Source organism: Pantherophis guttatus, chromosome 10 (genome assembly GCF_059756535.1).
Source record: "Pantherophis guttatus breed Tessera chromosome 10, ASM5975653v1, whole genome shotgun sequence".
Classification (NCBI taxonomy): domain Eukaryota; kingdom Metazoa; phylum Chordata; class Lepidosauria; order Squamata; family Colubridae; genus Pantherophis; species Pantherophis guttatus.
Genome location: NC_142072.1, coordinates 24,430,143 through 24,452,033, shown reverse-complemented (window position 1 = coordinate 24,452,033; position 21,891 = coordinate 24,430,143). Strand labels below are relative to the sequence as shown.

General features: G+C 43.6%; 1 protein-coding gene across 4 annotated transcripts in view; it reads right to left on the bottom strand.

Moving 5' to 3' along the window:
• Positions 1 to 21,891, bottom strand: part of KCNQ4 (potassium voltage-gated channel subfamily Q member 4) — a 160,798-nt gene that overhangs the window by 61,836 nt on the left and 77,071 nt on the right. For all 4 annotated transcript variants that reach the window (XM_087876805.1, XM_087876806.1, XM_060691415.2 and 1 more), the window contains exons 2-5: positions 21,407 to 21,497; positions 6,443 to 6,569; positions 4,144 to 4,319; positions 869 to 994 (exon numbers count right to left, since the gene is read on the bottom strand). In XM_087876805.1, the coding sequence (XP_087732931.1) occupies positions 869 to 994; positions 4,144 to 4,319; positions 6,443 to 6,569; positions 21,407 to 21,497 (520 nt within the window). The remainder of the gene's footprint in view (positions 1 to 868; positions 995 to 4,143; positions 4,320 to 6,442; positions 6,570 to 21,406; positions 21,498 to 21,891) is intronic.

Genomic DNA, 21,891 nt, shown 5'->3' with positions numbered 1-21,891 from the left:
GACCATTTCTTTCCTGGCATTTTCCATCCCTCTGGACCCACAGCAAAATCCACTGCTCCTGATTCCTGCCCCAATTTATTTATATGTATTAAAAATGTACCTGCATGGCACAGGGTTCTTGATAGAAAAAAAAAAGAAAAATATCTTACAAAGGAGATATCTCTGTTAGGGAATGACAATACTAGTTGCTGGTTGGGTTGCAGACTTTCAATTTACAGAGTTTGTTTCCCAGTCTAGCTGTCCATCTCATTTCCATATCTTGAAGATTAGCCATCCCCAACTTGATCTTCTCCTGATGTGTTGGGACATCAACTCAGCATTGGAGGCATTTCCAGGAGTTCCAGTTCCAACACAACCGGAGGTCCCAAATAGGGATACAGATATCCAGATCATACTGGATCAGAGGTGGGTTTCAGCAGGTTCTGACCAGTTCTGGAGAACCAGTAGCGGAAATTTTGAGTAGTTCAGAGAATCAGTAGTAAAAATTCTGACTGGTCCCACCCCCATCTATTCTCTGCCTCCCGAGTCCCAGTTGATTGGGAGAAAATGGGGATTTTGCAGTAACTTTCCCCTGGAGTGGGGAGGGAATGGAGATTTTACAGTATCCTTCCCCTGGAGTGGGGTGGGAATGGAGATTTTATAGTATCCTTTCCCTGCCATGCCCACCAAGCCATGCCCACAGAACCAGTTGTAAAAATTTTTGAAACCCACCACTGATCTGGATGGCTCCGAATGCAATCCTGTGCTGATCCTGATGTTTTTGGTAGCTTTCTACTATTCATTCCCATGTCAGTTTGTTCTTAGGTTTTCAGTTCTTCCTCTTGCCTAGCCAAAAAGGGGCCAGATTTTTTTTTAAAGACACACTTACCGTACCCCACCACAGGGAGTCTGCATAGGTGAGAAAATCATCATTGGCATCTTTTTCCACCAGGTAAACCAGGAAAGAGGAAAAGATAAGGACAAGGAACCCAATGTACCATGCTGTGATCAGCTCCTGCCAGAATCCACCAGAGAAAAGTAGATTTCAGCAACAGAAACCAAGAGAAAAGACAGAAACCTGCCTAAGGGTCCTCACCATCGTCACTGAACTCAAAACAGAATGCATAGTTCTTCTTCCCATGTCACCCGCACAGCTCCAATCTACAGGTAGTCCTCGGCTTACAACAGTTCGTTTAGTGACCATTCAAAGTTACAACGGCACTGAAAACAGTGATTTGTGACCGTTTTTCAAAGGTCCACCCTCTGTAGCATCTGCACGATCGTGTGATCAAAATTCGGACACTCGGCAACTGGTTTATACTTACTTATGGTGGAAATGTCCTAAGGTCATGGGATCCCCTTTTGCGACCTTTGGACGAGCGAAGTCAGTGGGGAAGCTGGATTCACTTAACAATCAGATTACTAATTTATCAACTGCAGCAATTCACGTAACAACTGTGGCAAGAAAGGTGGTAAAATGGGGCAAAGTCCACTTAACAAGAGAAATTTGGGGCTCCCTTGTGGTTGTACGTCGAGGACTACCTCTACCAAGCTGTAAACGGACTTGAACTTTTCTGGTCCTGTTTACCAATTTCTCCATTCCACCACCCTGGCCTACTGGAAAAACTAAGGAAATGCCAAAGGCTTCACCAAGGTTCAGTCTGCATACCTGAAAGTTAAGGGAAGAAAGGAGCTAATAAACCCCATTTCATCTCTATTTTCCTACACTGAGGAAAAGCACCTGACTTGTTCATGCATTGGCAGGTAGATAAGATGCCAGTAGAAGTGACAGGGTTACTGGATAGCTAGGCAAAGTTGGGAATTGGACATGAATGCCAACTGATTGACCCTGTCTCCTTTCATCCCTCACACTAATACATGATTGATGATACAGGGAGAAATAAAAATGCCAAGAAAGGTCACATTATTTAAAAAAAAGAAAAGAAAAGAAAAGGACCATCTGCCTGAATCATGGAACGTTCTTGTATTACTACAGACACAGACACAGACACAAAACACAGACACACCTGGTGATTCCCTGGGGCATTTGAGAATTGGAAGCTTTCCCTAGGGAGCTCTAATGTTACTATACTTTCATCTGTCTGGTTTCTAATTGATTCCACTTTGTAGAGACTGTCACACTTATGGAAAGACCCTATCACATCTGCACAACACTTGCACAATCCCTGTTCAGTACAGGTTTTCCAGTTGAGCTTTCTCAAGGTGATGCAATAACTGCATGTCCATCTTTTCTTGGTGCCAGGGAACCACTGGATATTTTCCACCACACACCTAGAACTACATGGCATGGGCATGGGGATGGGGGTACGGCAGAGGTGGTATTCAGCCGGTTCGCACCACTTCGTACGAATGATTGGCAGAAATTTGGCCAAGGTCACTGAACCGGTAGCAATGGCCGGCTGGCCAAGCCCCCGAACTGGTCCCCCAGTCACCGCTCGCTCGCTCGCCCCACCCGCCATGTTCGTCGCCACCATGCTCTTCATGCACATGTATCCCATTGCCTTGCAAGTTCAATGGGATGCGCATGCACAAAGAATATGACGGCAATGGCAGCAGCTTTTTCCGTGACCTCTGGTACTTTTTGGCAGCCTGCAGCCAGCCACTGCCTCTTTGAGAGCCAGCCACTTTCTTTCTTTGCCAGCCACTTTCCAGTAGCAGCACCTGACTGGGGGCCGCTGAAAACTCCAGTCAGCTCTGGACCAGCTGCCACGGAAGGTAAGCAGCCCGAACAAAGAGGCAGTGGTGGGGGAGGAAGTGGGGCAAGGGCTGGGGCCGCTAAAGGAGGGGAAACAGGGGCGACTGGTGAAGGGAAGGCGGGGATAGATAGGTGGAAATTCCAACAATTTCCCTACGTCTTCCTGTGGGCGTGGATAGGTGAGGGAGGTCATGTGACTGAGTGGGCTTGAGTGACATCAAGTTGGGCATGCCCACTCAGTCACATGCCCCCCCACCTAGCCACGCCCACAGGAAAAGGTAGGAAATTTTTTGGAACCCACCACTGTGGGACGGGGCTGCAGAATACAGTGAAAGAGAGTCAATGTGAAAGCTAGCTTTCTTGCAAAGAGGCATGGACCTCGTTAGAGATACCTCCAGGAAATTTCAGTCATTTCCTCTCAGGAACTGGATGCTTCCCTGCAAAATCAGGACCCAAGTGGAGTAAATAAGTTACAGCATTGCAGAGACAAGCAGTCTAGTTCTGACAGAGATCAGCTTCTACCACCAGGAAGAATCTAGGTCCATGTGCATGCAGAGGCTGAAAACTTATTTCTCCTGCTCTTTCGTAATGGATTCTTTTTCCCTATTGTACTCCTGCTGGCTGACTGGTGGCAACTGGCCTGTGCTTCCAAAATGGTTCTCTGTGTAGTCCTCATCTTCTGCTTTGAGAACTCCAACCTTCATACCTCATCACTCCCTCCATCTGCCAACATAACTGGAGAATATCAATGAGGATGGAGCCCAAAGAGGAACACAGTAGTTCAAAAGACAGACAGTCCCATGCGCAAGAGAACGATGAGCTCCATTGGTTGCATGCAACAATAACTTTTAAAAAGAACTTATGAAATAATTGTTTCTTTCTGATAGCCTAATAAGGGCTGGAAGTACTTGCTAACTGGAAAACATTGAGTGTCAAATGAAGAAAAAAAATGGGGTATGGAAAGATGAAAAAACAATGAAAAAATAAAAAAAAACATTCTGGAGAAGAGCATATAGGTTGGCCTAAATATGAGCATGAAGATTCCTGCTGGAAGAAAGTAAATCTGTGATATTTTGCTGTAGAACTTGCTGCTTCCTGATCTCAATGTGGAATCATCTGGAACTTCTCAGGAATCTCTCTGCATTGCACTGGTGGCCCTCTATGGAACTACATTTCCCAGCAGCCCTTGGCCAGTGTGACCAACGGTATCTCTGAAACGCTGGAAAGCCATTGATTCTCCAGTCTTCTCTGCTTTTACACAAGAACTTCTTCTGGGATGAAGCAGATTTGGGGACAATCCCTGAACTTCCCGTTGTGTTCGGTTATTTCAATTCCCTGCAATTCCCTCTCCCAAAATGGAAATAGAAGAAAAAACAAGTGTCTTTATTTCCGTCTCTGAGAGCAGTTTTCTGTGCCTTGCTTGAGCTGCTACGCCTCCAGGGACTCACCTTGCTATGGGCATAGACCACTGAGCCAAGAAGCTTCCAAGTACCGCCACGGCGGTCCATGCGCACCATGCGTAAGATCTGCAGGAAGCGCATGCTGCGTAGGGCCGAGGTAGCAAAGATGTTCCCCTGGGTGCCAGCTGCAATGACGGCCAGAGAAGCAATAAAGACGATGAAATCTGAAGCACAGGAAGAGAAAGGAAAGAGAGGGCAACTTACAATCTGTGATCTAAGCAGTAGCTTGATGGATGCATTGCCCAGACATCAGTTCCTTGGGTGCAAAGCAAAGAAACCAACCTTTAAAGAGGAGCTAAAAGTCACCATTCGATCAAGCATACCCTTACACTCGTTGTCCTCTATGGGAGTTGTCCTCTATAAGAGATGGTGCCTCTGAATTATAAAAGCAGATGAAAAATATGATGTTCTCCACAATACGAGGTTGCTCTTCTGTGTCGTTTGGGTAGTTCTGAAATCCCTAGGGAACCTTAAAATATAAATTAGCTTGGTGGACTTAAGTATCAGTCAAGGATTCAAAATCAATAGTCAAAAACAACGGTGGTCTGAAATAGCCTCTGGGTATCTACAGAACCATGGCTAATCAGGAGAAAATAAATGGCAGCTGTAAGATGAAAGGCACCATCTCTATAACCGTATCACAGAGTAGAGACATCTGAGATGACATCAAGGTTTTTGCACAACAAAAACGTTCAGTCTTTTAAAATCTCTTTGGGGTTAAAGGCTGGGTAGAAATAATTAAGGGTTTTCTTAACAATTATGCGCATAACTATCAGAAGGACAAACCCAGGCTTGAGAAGAACATAATTCACTTGATATTGGGGGGACCAGGTATGTTTCCTGCATCCAGACTTTTCTGATAACCACAGCAATGGGGAGAAGGTGTCTTCCCATCTTGGCCCCAAGAATATCCTGCTCCCAGTCCATTCCACCTATTTTCTCTGATTTAAAGAGAACATGGAACTTCATTTGGGTAACATAGTCAATTCTCCTTCAGGCACAATTTCCTGGAAGATTCATGGATAACCTATGTCAGTGTTTTGGTGACAATACAGAAGTGGTTTTCCATTGTTGTTTTCCTCAACATCTTTGTCTAACCTTGATATTCCCTGGTCCTGTCCCAGCCAGGTCCTAAATAGATCCAAACCCATTTAGTTCCTGTGGAGACCAAGTTGGCCAAATGCTTTTGTCTTCTACTCAAATGGTAAAGGAGGTCAGATTTGGGGGTTATACAAACTCCATGAACTGCATAGTTCAGATGACTTTGGGTGAGGCAGATTTAAGTGCTATAGTTTACATATCTGGTGGGCAGAGAAGAAACTCTGCAAAGATGGGCTTTCCAGGGGTTGCTGAATTTAAACACAAGCGGCTTTTTCAAATGTTTGGAAATAACCGGAGTTGAAATCTTACATACTTTGAAGTCATCAGCCTAGAAGTCATTTTACATACCTGGAAGTCACCATGCTAAGCAGCGGTGAAATGTAAATTTTGTTACTACTGGTTCTGTGGGCATGGCTTGGTGGTGGTGGTGGTAATGTGACTGGGTGGGCGTGGCCAACTTTTTTTTTACTTTTAAAACTATTTTTTCTACAACCTCTTCAGCCGAAGAGGTTGTAAAAAAATGCTTTTAAAAGGCTCTGCCGATCAGGCAACTCAGCTGGGATCGTCAGAGGCTTTTAAAAGCATTTTTTCTACAACCTCTTCAGAGGTTGTAGAAAAAATGCTTTTAAAAACCTCTGACGATCCCAGCTGAGCCATGTGATCATCAGAGACTTTTTTTTATTATTTTTAAAACCATTTTTTCTACAACCTCTTTGGTGGAAAAAATGCTTTTAAAAATAAAAAAAAAGCCTCTGATGATTACGCGGCTCAGCTGGGCATGGGGGGGGGGCCAGGGATTTTTGCTACCGGTTCTCTGAACCACCCGCCTCCATCGCTACCAGATCAGGCGATCCGATCCGAACCGGGAACATTTCACCCCTGATGCTAAATGTCTAGAGTAAGCACCGAGCACCTAGACAAACTTACTTACTGTAGTTTTTATTTAGGAGTTGTGTTTATTAATGTGTGGTTCGATGCGTTGAGTGCATCTGGAAAATAGGACAACTCCATGTGTCATGTGAATGTAACCAATAAGAGTCAACAACTACAAATGGCAGTTGCACAGCTATCTGGAGTACAGAATAATGGACCTTTTTCCATTCTCATTCCTCCTCTTCCCCCCAATAATGATGGGACACATCAAGAATCCTTCTGACACGCCTCTTTGTCCCCATCAGATGCTTACCGATGACACAAAAAGGTTTGCGCGCAAACCGGAAACGACCTTGCCATCCTCGATAGCGACAGCAGCAGCCCGCCGACCAGACACGGACAATGTATTCCACTCCAAAAACAACAATCATGACAAATTCCTACAAGGAGAAAAGAAAGGCAGAAAAAGCCAATGTGAGAGTTTTTTTGCACGGAGAGCAAGCACAGAAAGAGTGGTCACGAAAGCCCCAATTTACTTGGAACACTTTAGAACAGGGGTCTCCAACCTTGGCAATTTTAAGCCTGGAGGACTTCAACTCCCAGAATTCCCCAACCAGCAAATATAAGACAAGGTCTTTTTTTGAGGAAAGCACGATAGGTAGGTAGGTAGGTAGGTAGGTAGGTAGGTAGGTAGATACTGTAGGTAGGTAGGTAGGTAGCAGTGGTGGGATTCAAATAATTTAACAACCGGTTCTCTGCCTAATGATTTCTTCCAACAACCAGTTCACCAAACTGCTCAGAAAGTTAACAACCAGTTCTCCCAAAGTGATGCAAACTGGCTGAATCCCACCACTGGTAGGTAGGTAGGTAGGTAGGTAGGTAGGTAGGTAGGTAGGTAGATAGATAGATAGATAGATAGATAGATAGATAGATAGATAGATAGATAGATAGATAGATAGACAGACAGACAGACAGACAGACAGACAGACAGACAGACAGACAGACAGATGATAGATAGATAATAGACAGACAGATGATAGGCAATATATTTAATAAAAAAATTAAAATATTGCTAAGGAGTTATTTGCAAGAATTTTGGAATAAAGAACAGGACTGTTACATATTAACAAACCAGTGGCAAATATTCTTATAGAATATTCAGAATGTTTTTTTATCATAAGGTGAGACTAATTCAAACAAAAAAAATTTTTTTTTTCTACCTTACCTTTATGAGAGCTTTTTAAAGGCCTGGTTGTTGACCTGTTAGCCCTTTGAGATAGTTCAGGCAGGAAGCACCACAATAAATCCTGGCCCTATCTTTATTGTAGAGTTATAATAACAGAATGACAGTATTTCTCTCATCCTTTCTTTTTACTCTCTAGAAAAACAGAGAGAGGTCCTTCTGAAATGCTCCCCATGCCTTCCCCTCTTCTGTGGATGATATATATTTTACATGTCAGTTGTCCAGTCTGTGGCTCTTTCTTCCATCTCCCAAGGTCATTGCCACATACCATTACACAACCTCCTTATTATTGAAAAGTGTAAATGGCTGACAGGAGACGGGTCTGTCCCAATATTGCCCTGTTTCAATTCAAAACCCATCAGTGAGTTCAGCTGGTCAAAAAAGATCAATACCTTTAAAGATGTGGATGTACTTTTGAATTACTAAGGAAAGACTTATGGACGTATTACTATATGAAGACTTGAACATTTAATTGAACAGTGGGGGGTTGGGGGCAGGAGTGGGGCTTACTGTTTGATGTCATAATGACAGTGTGAGTCCAAATTTAATATCCAGGATGGTTAATATAGGATTGCTTTTTTGTTTACAAAATGACTCTTTATTGATATAGCGCAAAGACAAATCAATATTGTTCAGTGTGCTCAAGGTTTAAGCATGCCTTGAAAAATTAGGCCGAATAATTTCCCATACGTGAATCACCATACATCATGCTTTTGCTGTTTCTCTTTTAACTTTTCTCCCTCGTCTCTCCACGTCTGTCTGCCATTCTTCTTCTTTCTTTTGATTTTGAAAACATTTTTTCTGTATTTTAAAGGTAGCAAATAAAAGAAACTAAAAAGAGAAAGAGAAAAGATATTCTACCTTTGAATACCTAACAAAATAGCCCACCCTCTGGAATCAACTTCCCTTGGGGCTTCGGTTGGCCCCTGACCTTCACACCTTTCGCCGCGAATTAAAAACTTGGTTATTCGAGTCCCCCGGCCTGGACTGATGGGGTTTTTACAGGTTTTTAATTGTATCTGATTTAATTAGGCATTTTAATTTGTATTATGGATTGTGGTTTTATTGTTGTGAGCCGCCCTGAGTCCGTTGGAGATAGGGCGGCATATAAGCCTAATAAAATAAATAAATATAAATAAATAAAATGAAATTCAATGTAGAGGAAAGTAAAGTCTTACACTTAGGTAAGAAAAACCAAAAGTATACATATAAACTGGGGGGAACCAGGCTTAATAGCAGTGATTGTGAGAGGGATCGTGGAGCCTTAGTGGACAATCAGCTAAATATGAATCAGCTGTGTGCAGCGGCAGCTAAAAAAGCCAACACAATCCTAAATTGCATTAACAGAGGGATACAATCAAGGTCAAGTGAGGTACTAATACCACTCTATAAAGCCTTAGTAAGACCACACCTAGAGTACTGCATCCAGTTTTGGTCACCACACTATAAAAAGATGTTGAGACTCTAGAAAAAGTGCAGAGGAGAGCAACCAGGATGATTAGGGGACTGGAGACTAAAACATATGAAGAACATTTGCAGGAACTGGGCATGGCTAGTCTAGTGAAGGGAAGGACCAGGGGAGACATGATAGCCGTCTTCCCATATTTGAGGGGCTGCCACAGAGAGGAGGGGTCAAGCTGTTTTCCAAAGCCCCCGAAGGCCAGACAAGGAATAATGGATGGAAACTGACCAAGGAGAGATTCAACCTAGAAATGAAGAGGAACTTTCTGACAGTGAGAACAATCAACCCATGGAACAGAAATTGCCTTCAGAAGTTGTGGGAGCTTCATCACTTGAGACTTTCAAGAAAAGATTGGACTGCCATTTGTCAGAAATGGTGTAGGGCAGTGATGGCTAACCTTTTTGCCATCACGTGCCAGGAAGGGGGGGAGATTTGTGCGTGTGCGTGCCCACACCCATAATTCTATGCGCCCCGCCCCGCCCCCTCCCCCCCGGTCCTGTAGGGTCTCCTGCTTGAGCGGGGGGTTGGACTAGATGACCTATAAGGTCCCTTCCAACTCTGTTAAATCTGTTAAATCAAAGGCTGAGGGAATTACATTTGAATTTCACAACCCATTTGCCCATTTCCAAAGACATCTAGCAATCTGAATTTCCGCTGACTTGGAAAAACTTGTCACGGGGGAAAGGTCAGATAAAACTCTACTTCTGTTCTTCTTATCAAGGAACTCTCTTCTTCTCTTTTATAGTTGCCACCGTGGTGTTAATGACCCAGCATTTTGACCAGACTGCACAGAGGCCACAATCAGAAACGAGAACTCCAAAAGGGCAGGATGGCATAGGGAGCTGTTTGCTAAATATAAATGTGCTCGTTGCAACTCATTGATCCTCCCCACACAAAGGCCGGACCTCAGCAAAGACATCTTTGGAGCACAGGGTGGCATTTCATGCTGCTGCTGCAGATTCACTTTGGAGCAGACATTTTGGGGACACGTCAGGAGAAAACTTGGCGTGCAAAGGCCTCCATGGAGGCAACGTTCCCTGGGGAACAATTTGCTTTCCTGATGGGGATCTTTTCAAAAGCTGCCTGGGGCTAATACCAACTGTGACTGGTCATCTGGTTATGAGGCTTTGCCCTCCCTTGAATCCTTGGGAAGTTGTGAAAGCTCACTCAGGTAAACTGCTCAAGGTAAATAGGGGGCTACAAAAGATGGATAGTTCAGGTCTGATGAGACATAAAGTGACCATTTAAGGCAAAGGTCTTCAAACTTGGCAGCTTTAAGACTTGTGGACTTCAACTCCCAGAATTCTCCAGCTGGCTGGAGAATTCTGGGAGTTGGTCCACAGGTCTTAAAGCTGCCAAGTTTGGGAACCCCTGATTTAAGGTGTGGAAGAGACCATCGGAGAGAAGTGGGGTGGTGGGAACAGGAGAAGACAACCGAGTTGAAGGAGAATCCATAACAACTGAGAGTTCAACCCTCTTGTTCCTGAGTTCTCCTCCTTATCTAGTTAGCCAACACAGTTCATGTTTTAGGATGATGGGAGGCGGATTCTAAATGAGGATCAATCAATCAATCCTTTTGATGACAGCATTAAATTGATGCACTAAATCCAGAAACTGATTCTGCAATCTTCCAGCTTCTCAGGCTGGTCTGTCATCTTTTTTAAAAAATGTCTTTCCAGGATCAAGAGTTTCTCTTCTCTGATATTTTTCCATTTATTCCTCAGTTCTTTATCACAAGTTAACGCTAAGATATGAGCAGGGGTAAAATGTTCCCGGTTCGGCCTGCTTTGGCCGAACCGGTAGCGATGATGGCTGGTGGTTCGGAGAACCGGTAGCGATAGTAGCTCGAGGTTCCACCCACCCACCCAGTCGTCATTACTTCCTGGTTTTAACCAGGAAATAATCTGTTTTTTACCCTCTGCGCATGCACAGAGGTCGGTGCGTGCACTTCCAAACCTGTAGAGAAGGTAAGTAGATTTCACCCCTGGATCTGAGGCTACCCAGTATTTCTGTTTATGCTTAATCTGACTATTTTGAATAGCAGAAGCTGTTGTGATTAAGATAGGGCCCTTTGCATTCGAAGTAAGGGCTCTACCAGAGGCCTATGGCTTTTCTCCCGGATGGTGGACAAATGGGCACAAATGCCCATCATTCCTGCTCCAATGGGAAATGCAAAAACCTGGCCCTGCAGTCTTGCCCCCCAACTGGTCTCCCTGCATCCCTCCTTGCATGAATCAGAAAGGGCCTGTTTTCCTGCAGTGTCAGCTGTGGCCTCCTTGTCACCTCCCTCTCTATTTTTGTACAAACAGGTACCTATTTTGCTTACTACGGGAAAGTCACACGGACCTTCTTAATTTAGTTTTCATCTCCGTTAGAAGAAAACTAGTGTCAGCTATTTCTGAGAGTTTGGGGAAAAGTTGCTTAAAAAGAGAGGTATCTTTCTTTCTGAGATTTTCCTTCCTTCCTTCCTTCCTTCCTTCCTTCCTTCCTTCCTTCCTTCCTCCCTCCCTCCCTCCCTTCCTTCCTAGCTCTTTCCTAGCTCTTCCTTCCCCCCATCTTCCTTCCTTCCTTCCTTCCTTCCTTCCTTCCTTCCTTCCTTCCTTCCTTCCTCCCTCCCTCCCTCCCTCCCTCCCTCCCTTCCTTCCTAGCTCTTTCCTGGCTCTTCCTTCCCCCCCATCTTCCTTCCTTCCTTCCTTCCTTCCTTCCTTCCTTCCTTCCTTCCTTCCTTCCTTCCTTCCTTTTCTTCCAACTGTCACTTGTTTTTTTTTCCCCTGTGCAGATGAAAACAAGCAAGTTGTGCTGATGGCGGAAACATCCAATTCATTTGTCTTTCTTCTTCAGCCAGTCCCTTCCATGAAACGGGACTTTCCTTCTTCCCTTCCTAAGAAGTAGTAAGAGATCATCCTATTTCCAACAGTGAAGGCTTCACTGAATGTTTCTGAATGCTGCAGGAATTATTTATTTATTTGTTTATTTATTTATTTATTTATTTATTTGTTTATTTGTTTATTTATTTATTTATTTATTTATTTATTTATTTATTTAATTTATTTATTTATCAAAAACCACATAAAAACATCATCTTTCCAAACGAATTTTTTTCAAAATCTCAATATATGACAAATGTTCTTTCCTCTAACAAAAAACAAGTATATGTATATTTTAGCCAAATTTCATTTCATATATAATATTTCATCTCCATGCTTTATTATCTATCCATTGATAAAATAGCTCCCATATCAAATAATATTGTTTATCTTCCTGTTCTCTTATTTCAAATGTCAATCTACTCATTTCAGCACAGTCCAATATTTTCTTAATAATTTCTTCATCAGTAATTATCTTCTCTCCTTTCCAATTTTTTGCAAATACAATTCTAGCTGCTGTTAAAATATTCACAATTAAATATTGTAATTCTTTATTAAATGTCTCTGGTAAGATCCCTAATAAAAATTTCTCTGGTTTAAGATCAATATGTCTCTTAGTCATTTTTTCCAACCACGTGTGTATCTTACTCCAATATCTCTTTGCATCTCCGCATGTCCACCACATGTGGTAATAGGATCCTGGAGTCTGATTTTATTTATTTATTTATTTATTTATTGTTGAACTCTGACTCATGTCTTCGTTGATCATCTCTTGTCTCCTCTCTGGTCTCTTCACTTTCTAATCCTATCAGGTCCATCTGGTGTCCTTCCTGTCCCTGCTTGCCAGTGCCTCCTCCTCCTCCTTTAAACCTTCTCCCAGTTCCTTGTCCCTTAATTGCAGACCAAGCTTCCTCCCATCCCTGCATCCATCACTCTGTTTTCCTGGTGCCTCCCTGCCAATTATGTTCACTTATCCAGCTTCATCATCCAAAGCTCTCCGAGGAATTCTCTTTCCCCAATCAGTACCACCTCATTGCCCTTGCTGCCTTTCCTTGCAGGGGCTTTAAAATTGTCGTTTCTGCAGGAGCCTCTTAAATCCCTCTGCAAACAAGCCCAAACTCAAACTCTTGCTGTCTTTAATTTGTGGTAGGTCAGCTGGAACAAGTGCCCTTAAATTGCTGCTTTGTGACAAAAGTGCCATTCAGCCCTGCGATACTAGAGCAATAAATCAATAATTACAAGATCTAATAAACATTTGCATTCCTCTCCTTCTGCCACAAAGTATGTTTTTTTCTGCTAGAGTTTCTCTTTTTGAAGGTAGCTGAAATTTTGGGGCTGAGGATGGAGTTTTCCTTATTTCCGGCCTTGCCAAATCGGTCTCTCCCCTCTAACTTTCTCCCACACACAGCTATTAATCCCAACCATAACCTTTCATTAGTGCCAATGGGAGATTTCCTTTTTGGGAAATCTAATAGCAAGAGGGGCTGCACTGGAGCGGAAAAGAGTTACCTCGTCCTTCTGAAATGCTTTACAGGTAGTCCTTGACTTACGACCATCCGTTCAGTGAGCATTTGAAGTTATGACGGCATTGGGAAAAAAAAAGACTTATAACCAGTCCTCAGAGTTGTAATCATCTCAGCATCCCTGCGGCTATGTGATCAAAATTCACGTCCTAGGCAACTGACATGTATTTACAGCAGTTGCAACATTGGGGGGAGGATGTCACATGATCACCCTTTGCAATCTTCCCAGTGGGGCATTCAGCCAGCAAAGTCACGGGTGAAAGATGGTTTCTTTTAACAACCGTGTGATTCACTTAATGAGCACAGCAAATAAGGTTATAAAACTGAGTGTAACTCAATGACATCACTTCGCAATAGAAATTCCAATTGTGGTTGGAAGTCAAGAACTATCTGTAGTGCCCTCTCTACGTCTGTATTTTTATATATTAGCCACTAGGAGGCAGTACTGGTTCAACTTGGTCTGGACTCAGAAGCTAAGCGGTGCCTCTGACTTGGATGGGAGACCACGATGAAATCCCAGCATTGGAAGCAAAACTGGGGATTCTGGAAAAATAAGGAAACAAAAGAATCTCAGGAGGAAAGTTTATCTCTTCCATAAAATGCTTCCATGCTGTTTCCAAGAAAGCTGCACAGATCTCTCCCTAAAGATACCAGAAGTCAAGCTTAGCATCAGTGGTGAAATCCACTTACCTTCGCTACTGGTTCAGGAACGGGAGTGCACGGCATGTGCAGGGGGTCAAAAATGGGACGTAATGATGTCCTGGCAGATGGGCAGAGCCTCCCGGCGCTACCAGTTCGTGTGAGCTGGATATATCCGGCTGGATTTCACCACTGCTTAGCATCCAATTTTAACAGCAGAATAGGCATCCTCCAGACTAAACTCTTTAGGTTAACTCTGTCTCTCAGGCAGCCTGTTAGAGGCCAAAGAGAGGGGCAATAGAATAACTGAGTTCTAGTTATTCTAAAACTCACACCTAATGGACAGAATCTTGCCAAATTGAAGTTATAACCTTCTAACCTGTTACTTACATATAACTTGAGAGATATTAATGTGTGGCTACCCTGAATCTCTTTCCTCCTCCACCCTCTAGTTCAGGATTGTGCATTCATCCAATGTTCTCAAGGAGTTCCAATGAGTGACTTTCCAGGATCTCTTTCTTTCAAGGCCAACCAAGACTTTTGGTTGGAATTTCTAGGAGTACCACTGCCTGCTTACCTTCCGCGGTGGCTGGTCCAGAGTCCGGAAGGCAAGCTGACCAGAATTTTTGGTGGCCCCCAGCCAGCTGCCGCTGCTGGAAAGTGGCTGGCAAAGAAGCCAGGCCACCAAAAAGTACCAGTGGAAAAAGCTGCTGCTGTCATTGCCATGTTCTTCAAGCATGCGCATCCCATTGGACTTGCAAGATAATGGGATGCGTGTGTGTGAAGAACATGGCGGTGACGAACATGGCGGCCGGGATGAGCGAGTGGCGACTGGGAGACCAGTTCAGACATGGTTCAGACATGGTTCAAGACATGGTCAGCCGGTCATCGCTAACGGTTCGACGACCTTGGCCAAATTTCTGCCAACTGTTTGCACAAACCGGTGTGAACCGGTAGCAACCGACCACTGGGAATTTGGTGGAGTCTCTTATCAACTCCAAGGTCTCTCCATCACCCACCCAGCTGGATTGCCCCAGCTCTTGAAGATCTGCTTTCATTTCTTAAAGAGAGATCCTCACAAAGGAGCCTCCTCTCAGTCCAGGATGGCCCAAGATCAGGGGTGGGTTCTACTTAACTTTACTAGCAGTTCGGATCGTGTCCGCACCCACACATGCTCTTCTGCACATGCGCAGAAGCTTCTGCATATGCGCAGATCACCTATGATGACATCCGGGTCAGCGCGTGGAACCTCCCGCTGGTTTTACTACCGGTTCTTGCGAGATCCATCAGGAAAGTGGTGCTTCCACTGGAGAAGGGAAGAAGCTCTTGTATGCATTCATTCAGAGGTGCAGAGCAGAACAGCTTAGGTAACATCTGCAGGATTGCCCCTCCTATTCAGCCAAGGGGCTCTCCACCTCTGGGGCTATTTCTGCTTTAGCTCCCAGAGTGGACAAGCCTTGTCCAGCAGGATATGGTCAAAAAAGTCAAGACAGTGTGAAGTTCCATTAATGTTTATGGATATCACACCCGCAATTGCTTTTTTAAAAAATTAACTTGTGTTTAAAATTGTTAAAATAATAAAATAATGAAATGAAATGAAAAAGTCTACCCTTAACAGTAACAATGTACTGCAGAAATACTCTTTGGAATAATGGTGTAATGCAGTGGTGAAATCCAAATCTTTTTACTACCGGTTCTGTGGGCGTGGTTTGGTGGATGTGATGTGACTTGGTGGGCGTGGCTTGGTGGGTGTGGTAGGGGAAGGATATTGCAAAATCTCCATTCCCACTCCACTCCAGGGGAAGAATACTGCAAAATCCCCATTCCCTCCCCACTCTGGGGCCAGCCAGAGGTGGTATTTGCCAGTTCTCCGAACTACTCAAAATTTCCGCTACCGGTTCTCCAGAACCTGTCAGAACCTGCTGAATTTCACCCCTGGTGTAATGGTATGCAGGAAAGACCTTGGGAGAAGGGAGGCAGAACTAGGGAACTGTCAGATAAGAGTTGGGGAGCCCACAGCTGCATAACGGGCAGAAAAAAGAAATACAGAAAAGAAGTTTGCTAATTTCTCTGGCTGTAAAAGAGAGGGCAGGAGATTTCTACATTCAGACTTGTAAGATTCTGTTAATGTAGCTTTACAATAATGTTGAATTAGCTCATGATGTCTGTTTCCTGTCTGATTTACCTGGGAAGGCTGACAGGTTATTTGAAACTGAATGATTTGGAACTGAGTCTCTACTCTCCAGAGGTTCATTTTGTCCTAGCCCTGCTGGCCTTTTATACAGTGTTAAAAACCTGCTTTTCCCTCAGGCATTCAGGCTAGGATGCTAAATGCATCCATCTTGGAAGATGCTATGATATGGCTTGACAAACAGATGGTATGTCTGGGCTTTTAAAATTGTTAATGGTCATTTTTGTTGACTGTTCTTACTGCCATGTTAGCTCAACACAGCCACCCCAGCAAAATAAATAAATACTACATATTTATACATACAAATATTACAGGTTTATATTAATATATAAATATTTCAGTGGTTGAATCAGTGTTCCTCAACTTCAGTGACTTTAAAATTGTGAATTTGCTGGCTGGGGAATTCTGGGATCCATACATTTTAAACAGTAGTGAGTTTCAATTTCGGCCACTACCTGTTCGCTCGTGGGCGCATACATGCTCAATGCTTCTGCACACGTGCGCAACACTTCTGCACATGTGTGTGGCTTCTGCACATACGCAGAGATGTCCAGGTGGGTGTGCAGAGCCTCCCACTGCCACCGCTTCCAGTTTGCATGATCCGGGGCGAACCAGTAGCAACCCGCCACTGATTTTAAAGCAGCTGAATTTGAGAAAAACTGGACTATATGAACTGAGCAAACCACCAAAAACAAACCCATTAATTAAGAAAAAGTGCTGAGCTTGTCAATTGAAAGGTCAGCAGTTCGAATCCCTAGTGCTGTGTAACGGGGTGAGCTCCCGTTCCTTGTCCCAACTTCTGCCAACCTAGCAGTTCGAAAGCACGTAAAAAAATGCACATAGAAAAATAGGAACCACCTTTGGTGGGAAGGTAACAGCGTTCCGTGCACCTTTGGCATTTATTCATGCCAGCCACATGGCCACAGAGACGTCTTCGGACAGCGCTGGGTCTTCGGCTGTGAAACGGAGATAAGCACTGCCCCCTAGAGTCGGGAACGACTAGCACATATGTGCGAGGGAAACCTTTACCTTTACCTTAAAGCCCACAAAATAAATATAAATACCTATCATGTATAGAGTTAATTCAATTGGTATTAGGCCCAAGCATACAGATAGGACTCTGTGGGACAGAGAGATCCAATCAAGTTCAGTCCGATGGTGGATTGCTACCAGTTTGCCCCAGTTCGGGCAAACCGGTAGCAGTGGCAGTGGGAGGTTCCACCCACCTACCCAAATATGATCTGTGTATAGATTGGATAGATAAATGTATTAATAGTAAGTAAGAAATATGGGGAGAATATTATAATAAATGAATAATATGGGGAGAATGTTATAACAAATAAATGGAAAATATTAAGAAATGATGAAGGTCAGAGGAGTAAGAAGAAGAAACCACAAAAGATGTACCTAGATGATATACTGAATGATTGATTATGTATTGTATGTTTGTTTGTTTTTAAAATAAAAAAAATCATTAAAAAATACGATCTGCGTATGTGCAGAAGTGGTACACGAGTGAGTGAAGTGAGCGTGCGTACGCACGCAAGGTAAGTGAAACTCACCTCTGGTTCAGTCCTTTATTTACTTACAGCTAATGGACAGAATCTTGCCAAACTGAAGTTATAACCTTTTAACCTGTTACTTACATATAACTTGAGAGATATTAATGTGTGGCTACCCTGAATCTCTTCCCTCCTCCCCCATCTACTCAGGATTGTGCAATCTCTTGATCTGGGTCTCTTTCTGGGAAACCTCTATGTTGCCACCACCCTCTGCCCAGGGCTTCTCCAGGTGCACATTCCATTACAGTTGAGCTTATTATCAAACCAGGATCATGGAGCCACACCAGATGTCATCTTCTCTCCCAAAATATTCCAAAATGAGAGACCAGACACATGTCTGGATTGCCAACAGTTGGAAGAGAAAAGAGTGAATCTCTGCAGATCTTATTCCTGCTGCACAGGAAGCTATGGATCAATGGGTGTGAAGTACTTCTAGGGCAAAGAACCAGGGCTGAAATCCAGCAGGTTCTGACAGGTTCTGGAGAACCGGTAGTGGAAATTTTGAGCAGTTTGGAGAATCAGCAAATACCACCTCTGGCTGGCCCCAGAGTATGGAGGGAATGGAGATTTTGCAGTATCTTTCCCCTGCCACACCCACCAAGCCACTCTCACCAAGCCATGCCCACAAAACCAGTAGTAAAAAAAATTGGATTTCACCACTGCAAAGAACCCATTCAATCTGTTTCTGTAGGAGCTGCAGGCCCATCAAAATCTCATGGGGAAGGAAGACACAGGATCCTGCCTCCAAACAACCAGTCTGCGAGCTATATCTGGTGGGCAGGCATGTTAATCCGAAGCTGTTGTCAGGCTCCAAAACCCAAGAAAGATACAGGATACAGGTAGTCCTTGTGTTACGACCGCAATTGAGCCCAACATTTATGTTGCTAAGTGAAAGATTTGTTAAATGAGTTTGCCCCATTTTACAACCTTTTTTGCTACAGTTCAGTGGTGGATTGCTACTGGTTCAGTCCAGATCTTGTGAACCGGTAGTAACATCTACTACTCTGGTAGGTCTGGTAGTTAAGGCACCAGAATTGTAATCTTTGTATTCTATAGCTGGAACACACCAGCAATCAGAGCCAGAGCATCTTCAGACAACATGCTCAAAAAAGTCAGGCCAAAACATAACAGTACCATTTGTATGACATGTTAAGCTTGGTTACAGTTCATCTTGGCCAGTTTCTTAGTAGTTCACAGTAGTAGTTTACAGAAACGTTCAAACACTGCTGGTTTGGTTCCTTCAGGTTCAGTGCATTGAACGAACCAGGAAAATTAAGCCAATTTAGTGACCAAACTTTCCTGGATGATGTGATTCCAGCTTGGCTGTATTTGTGGAAAGAGAGCTTACAACAACTGCAAAGACCATGCGGTCTTGGAATCCTGGCAAACGTTCTTCACCAACTTGCCCCACCTCACCCCCTCTCGTAGCAATGAAAAACAATGACTGTAAGAATTTCTCTCCTGTTGTGGTCCACCGGCAGCCTGTGGAGCTGGCAGCAGAGTCGGACAGTGAGTGTCACTGTGTTATTTGTTTGCCAAAATTTGAAGAAATTTTGCATCATTGCAACATGAAAGATGCTAATACAGGACGCATACCCATGCAAACAGATTTTCACAACTTGGCACATGAACCAAGTCCTAAGTTCGAGGATCAAACACTTTATCGTTCAGTTATTGGGTCACTGTTGTATATTAGTAGTTGGACTAGACTCGACATTGCACTTAGTGTTAATCTCTTGTCTCGACATGTAGGTAAGGCAAAACAGTTTCATTGGACATGTGTTAAGAAATTATTGAAATACTTAAAACACACTAAACATATGAGGTTATTGTTAGAACCGACACATATTGATTATGCAGAATTATGTTGTTATGCAGATTCTGATTGGGCGAGTGATAAGAAATCACGTAAAAGTACTTCAGGTTATATGATGTTCTTAAATGGATGTCCTGTTTACTGGCATGTGCGAAAACAGAATTTTGTTTCTTGTTCATCTACTGAGGTTGAATATGCTTGTGTTTCAGATGCATGTAATTCTCTAATGTGGTTTGATGCTTTGGTCACAGATATCTGGGCACCCCCGAGCCGACCAATCACCATGATGGAAGACAATGAATCTGTGGTTTATATTTCTGAATCACATTTCACGAGTTCTAGGTCCAGACACATTGACATCCGTTACAAAAATATAAAACAATTAGTGAAACAAGGTTTTGTAAAATTGCAGTATGTGCCTACACATGATCAGATTGCTGATAGGCTCAACAAACCACTTCCAGCAGCTCAGCACAAGTATCTGCGTAAGAAGATGTGCCTTATCTGATGGCTATACCTGATGTCTGCTCAACTGACAAAGAAGGGGTTGTCACTGCATTATTTGTTTGCCAGCTGAGCTTCCATTCTGAGCATTACGGTAGACTGCCAGAGAACCTTATCAAAAGAGATAAGACTGTCTTGTGATGTCTGAGCTACTGCGCATGTCCACATTCTTTCTTTTCTAACTTCCTGGTTCTTCCTTTGTCCGTCTGTGTGATAAAACTGCCGGTAAGATGTAGTTAGCTAGTTTTGTACTTTTATAATAAAATGTTTCTTAGAATATATACTTCGGGTTTTCTTTCTTTGAGAGTATACTCCATGGAAAACAAGATTCATACACCTCTAATTAATTACAGTTTCCCCAGGGGGGGAATGGAGCTGATTCACGCTTTGACAGTGAGGAGGTTGGAGAGGAACGTGGGCCAGTCCTGGAGGCTGGGGAAGGCTTCGATGAGGGCTCTGCATCAGAGGCAGAGAAGCAACCAGGGCCATCTGGGAGTTATGTGCTACCTCCAGAGCCTCCAGAGCAGGGGTGAAATCTACTTACTTTCCTTACCGGTTTGGAAGCGCACGTGCCCCATGCACACATCAATTGCGTGCGCAGACCTTCTGCGCATGCATAGAAGGTAAAAAGTACATTACTTCCTGGATAAAACCAGGAAGTAATGACACCCGGGCGGGTGGGCAGAGCTTCGCCGAACCAATGGCCAAGATCGCTACCAGACTGGTCGATCCAGTCCGATCCGGGAGCATTTCACCCCTGCTCCAGAGTTGAACATCAGCGAGGCAGAAGAACAGCAGGAGCCTGTTCCCAGTGCATGCATGCGCAGAGCTGCCATAAGGCAAGAACAGTTAAAACAAAAAGGATGATTCAGGAGTAGGGCTTGGAAATGATTGGCCCCTCCCATAAGACATAAAGGAGAAGCAAAAGCACATGAGCCTTTGCAGGAAGCAACTTTATTCATTCTGGTCGGTTTAAATTCTGAAGCTCCGTTTTGACTATGTGCTCCGCGTGACCTTGCAAAGGTAATTGCCAATTAGGTCTTTGGCAGCGTGTCAAGAGAGATAAAGGATATCCAGAAGGACTGTGGCAGACTTCTGTCAGACTCTTTACAAACTAATTGTGACTCATTACGGGCTCTGAATGAACATAATTCACAGCCGTTGAAATAAAAAGAGGGTTTTGGGGACTAATTGTGTGCTTTTTACTGTCTCAGGAAGCCTAGGTCAGAACATCTCCCTATACTTACCTACAGAGAAGTTGGTAACTGTAAAGCTCAGTTACTAAAGCAAAATGCATGTGAGTCACTTCCCATGCAATGCCCAAAAAAACCACCATTCAACCAAGAGGCTAAGACAATGGCTGGTTTCTCAGAACATGTGGAACCTCAAATGACTCAGTCTGGCTTTAACCAAACAATATAGGAAGAAAACCCCAGAAGGTTGCTGAAGAAAGAAGGAGGTCTCCCTTACCAGGATGAAGAGATACTCATTGGCAAATGTATGATGCTCAGGAATAGTTGAAAACACAGATAAAATCAGACAGCTGAAGACCAGGATAAATCTGCAAGAACAAAAAGGAGAATATAGATTAGCCCAAGCCAGAACCCCCAAGAGTTATTGTGTCATGTGAAAACAGGACTTTCTGGTATCACAACTTGTCTGAGAATCAAATCTTGGAGTGAGTTAGGCCAGTGTTCCCACTCAAACTGCGCCAAGCCTGATAAAAAATGTGATTCTGCCCTCAAGGTTTCTCATGATCCTCTGGGGATCCCAACTCATAATTGGAAAAGACAAAAACAAAACTCCAAATGATCTAAAGAGGTTAGGGAAATGTCCTGGAAACAGCAGAATGAAACCTGAGAGACACAAATGCAAGCTTCTTCACTTGGAGAAAGAAGCTAAACCCACAGTTACAGCTGGACACTAGTTATGCACAAATAGAATGTTTGTTACAA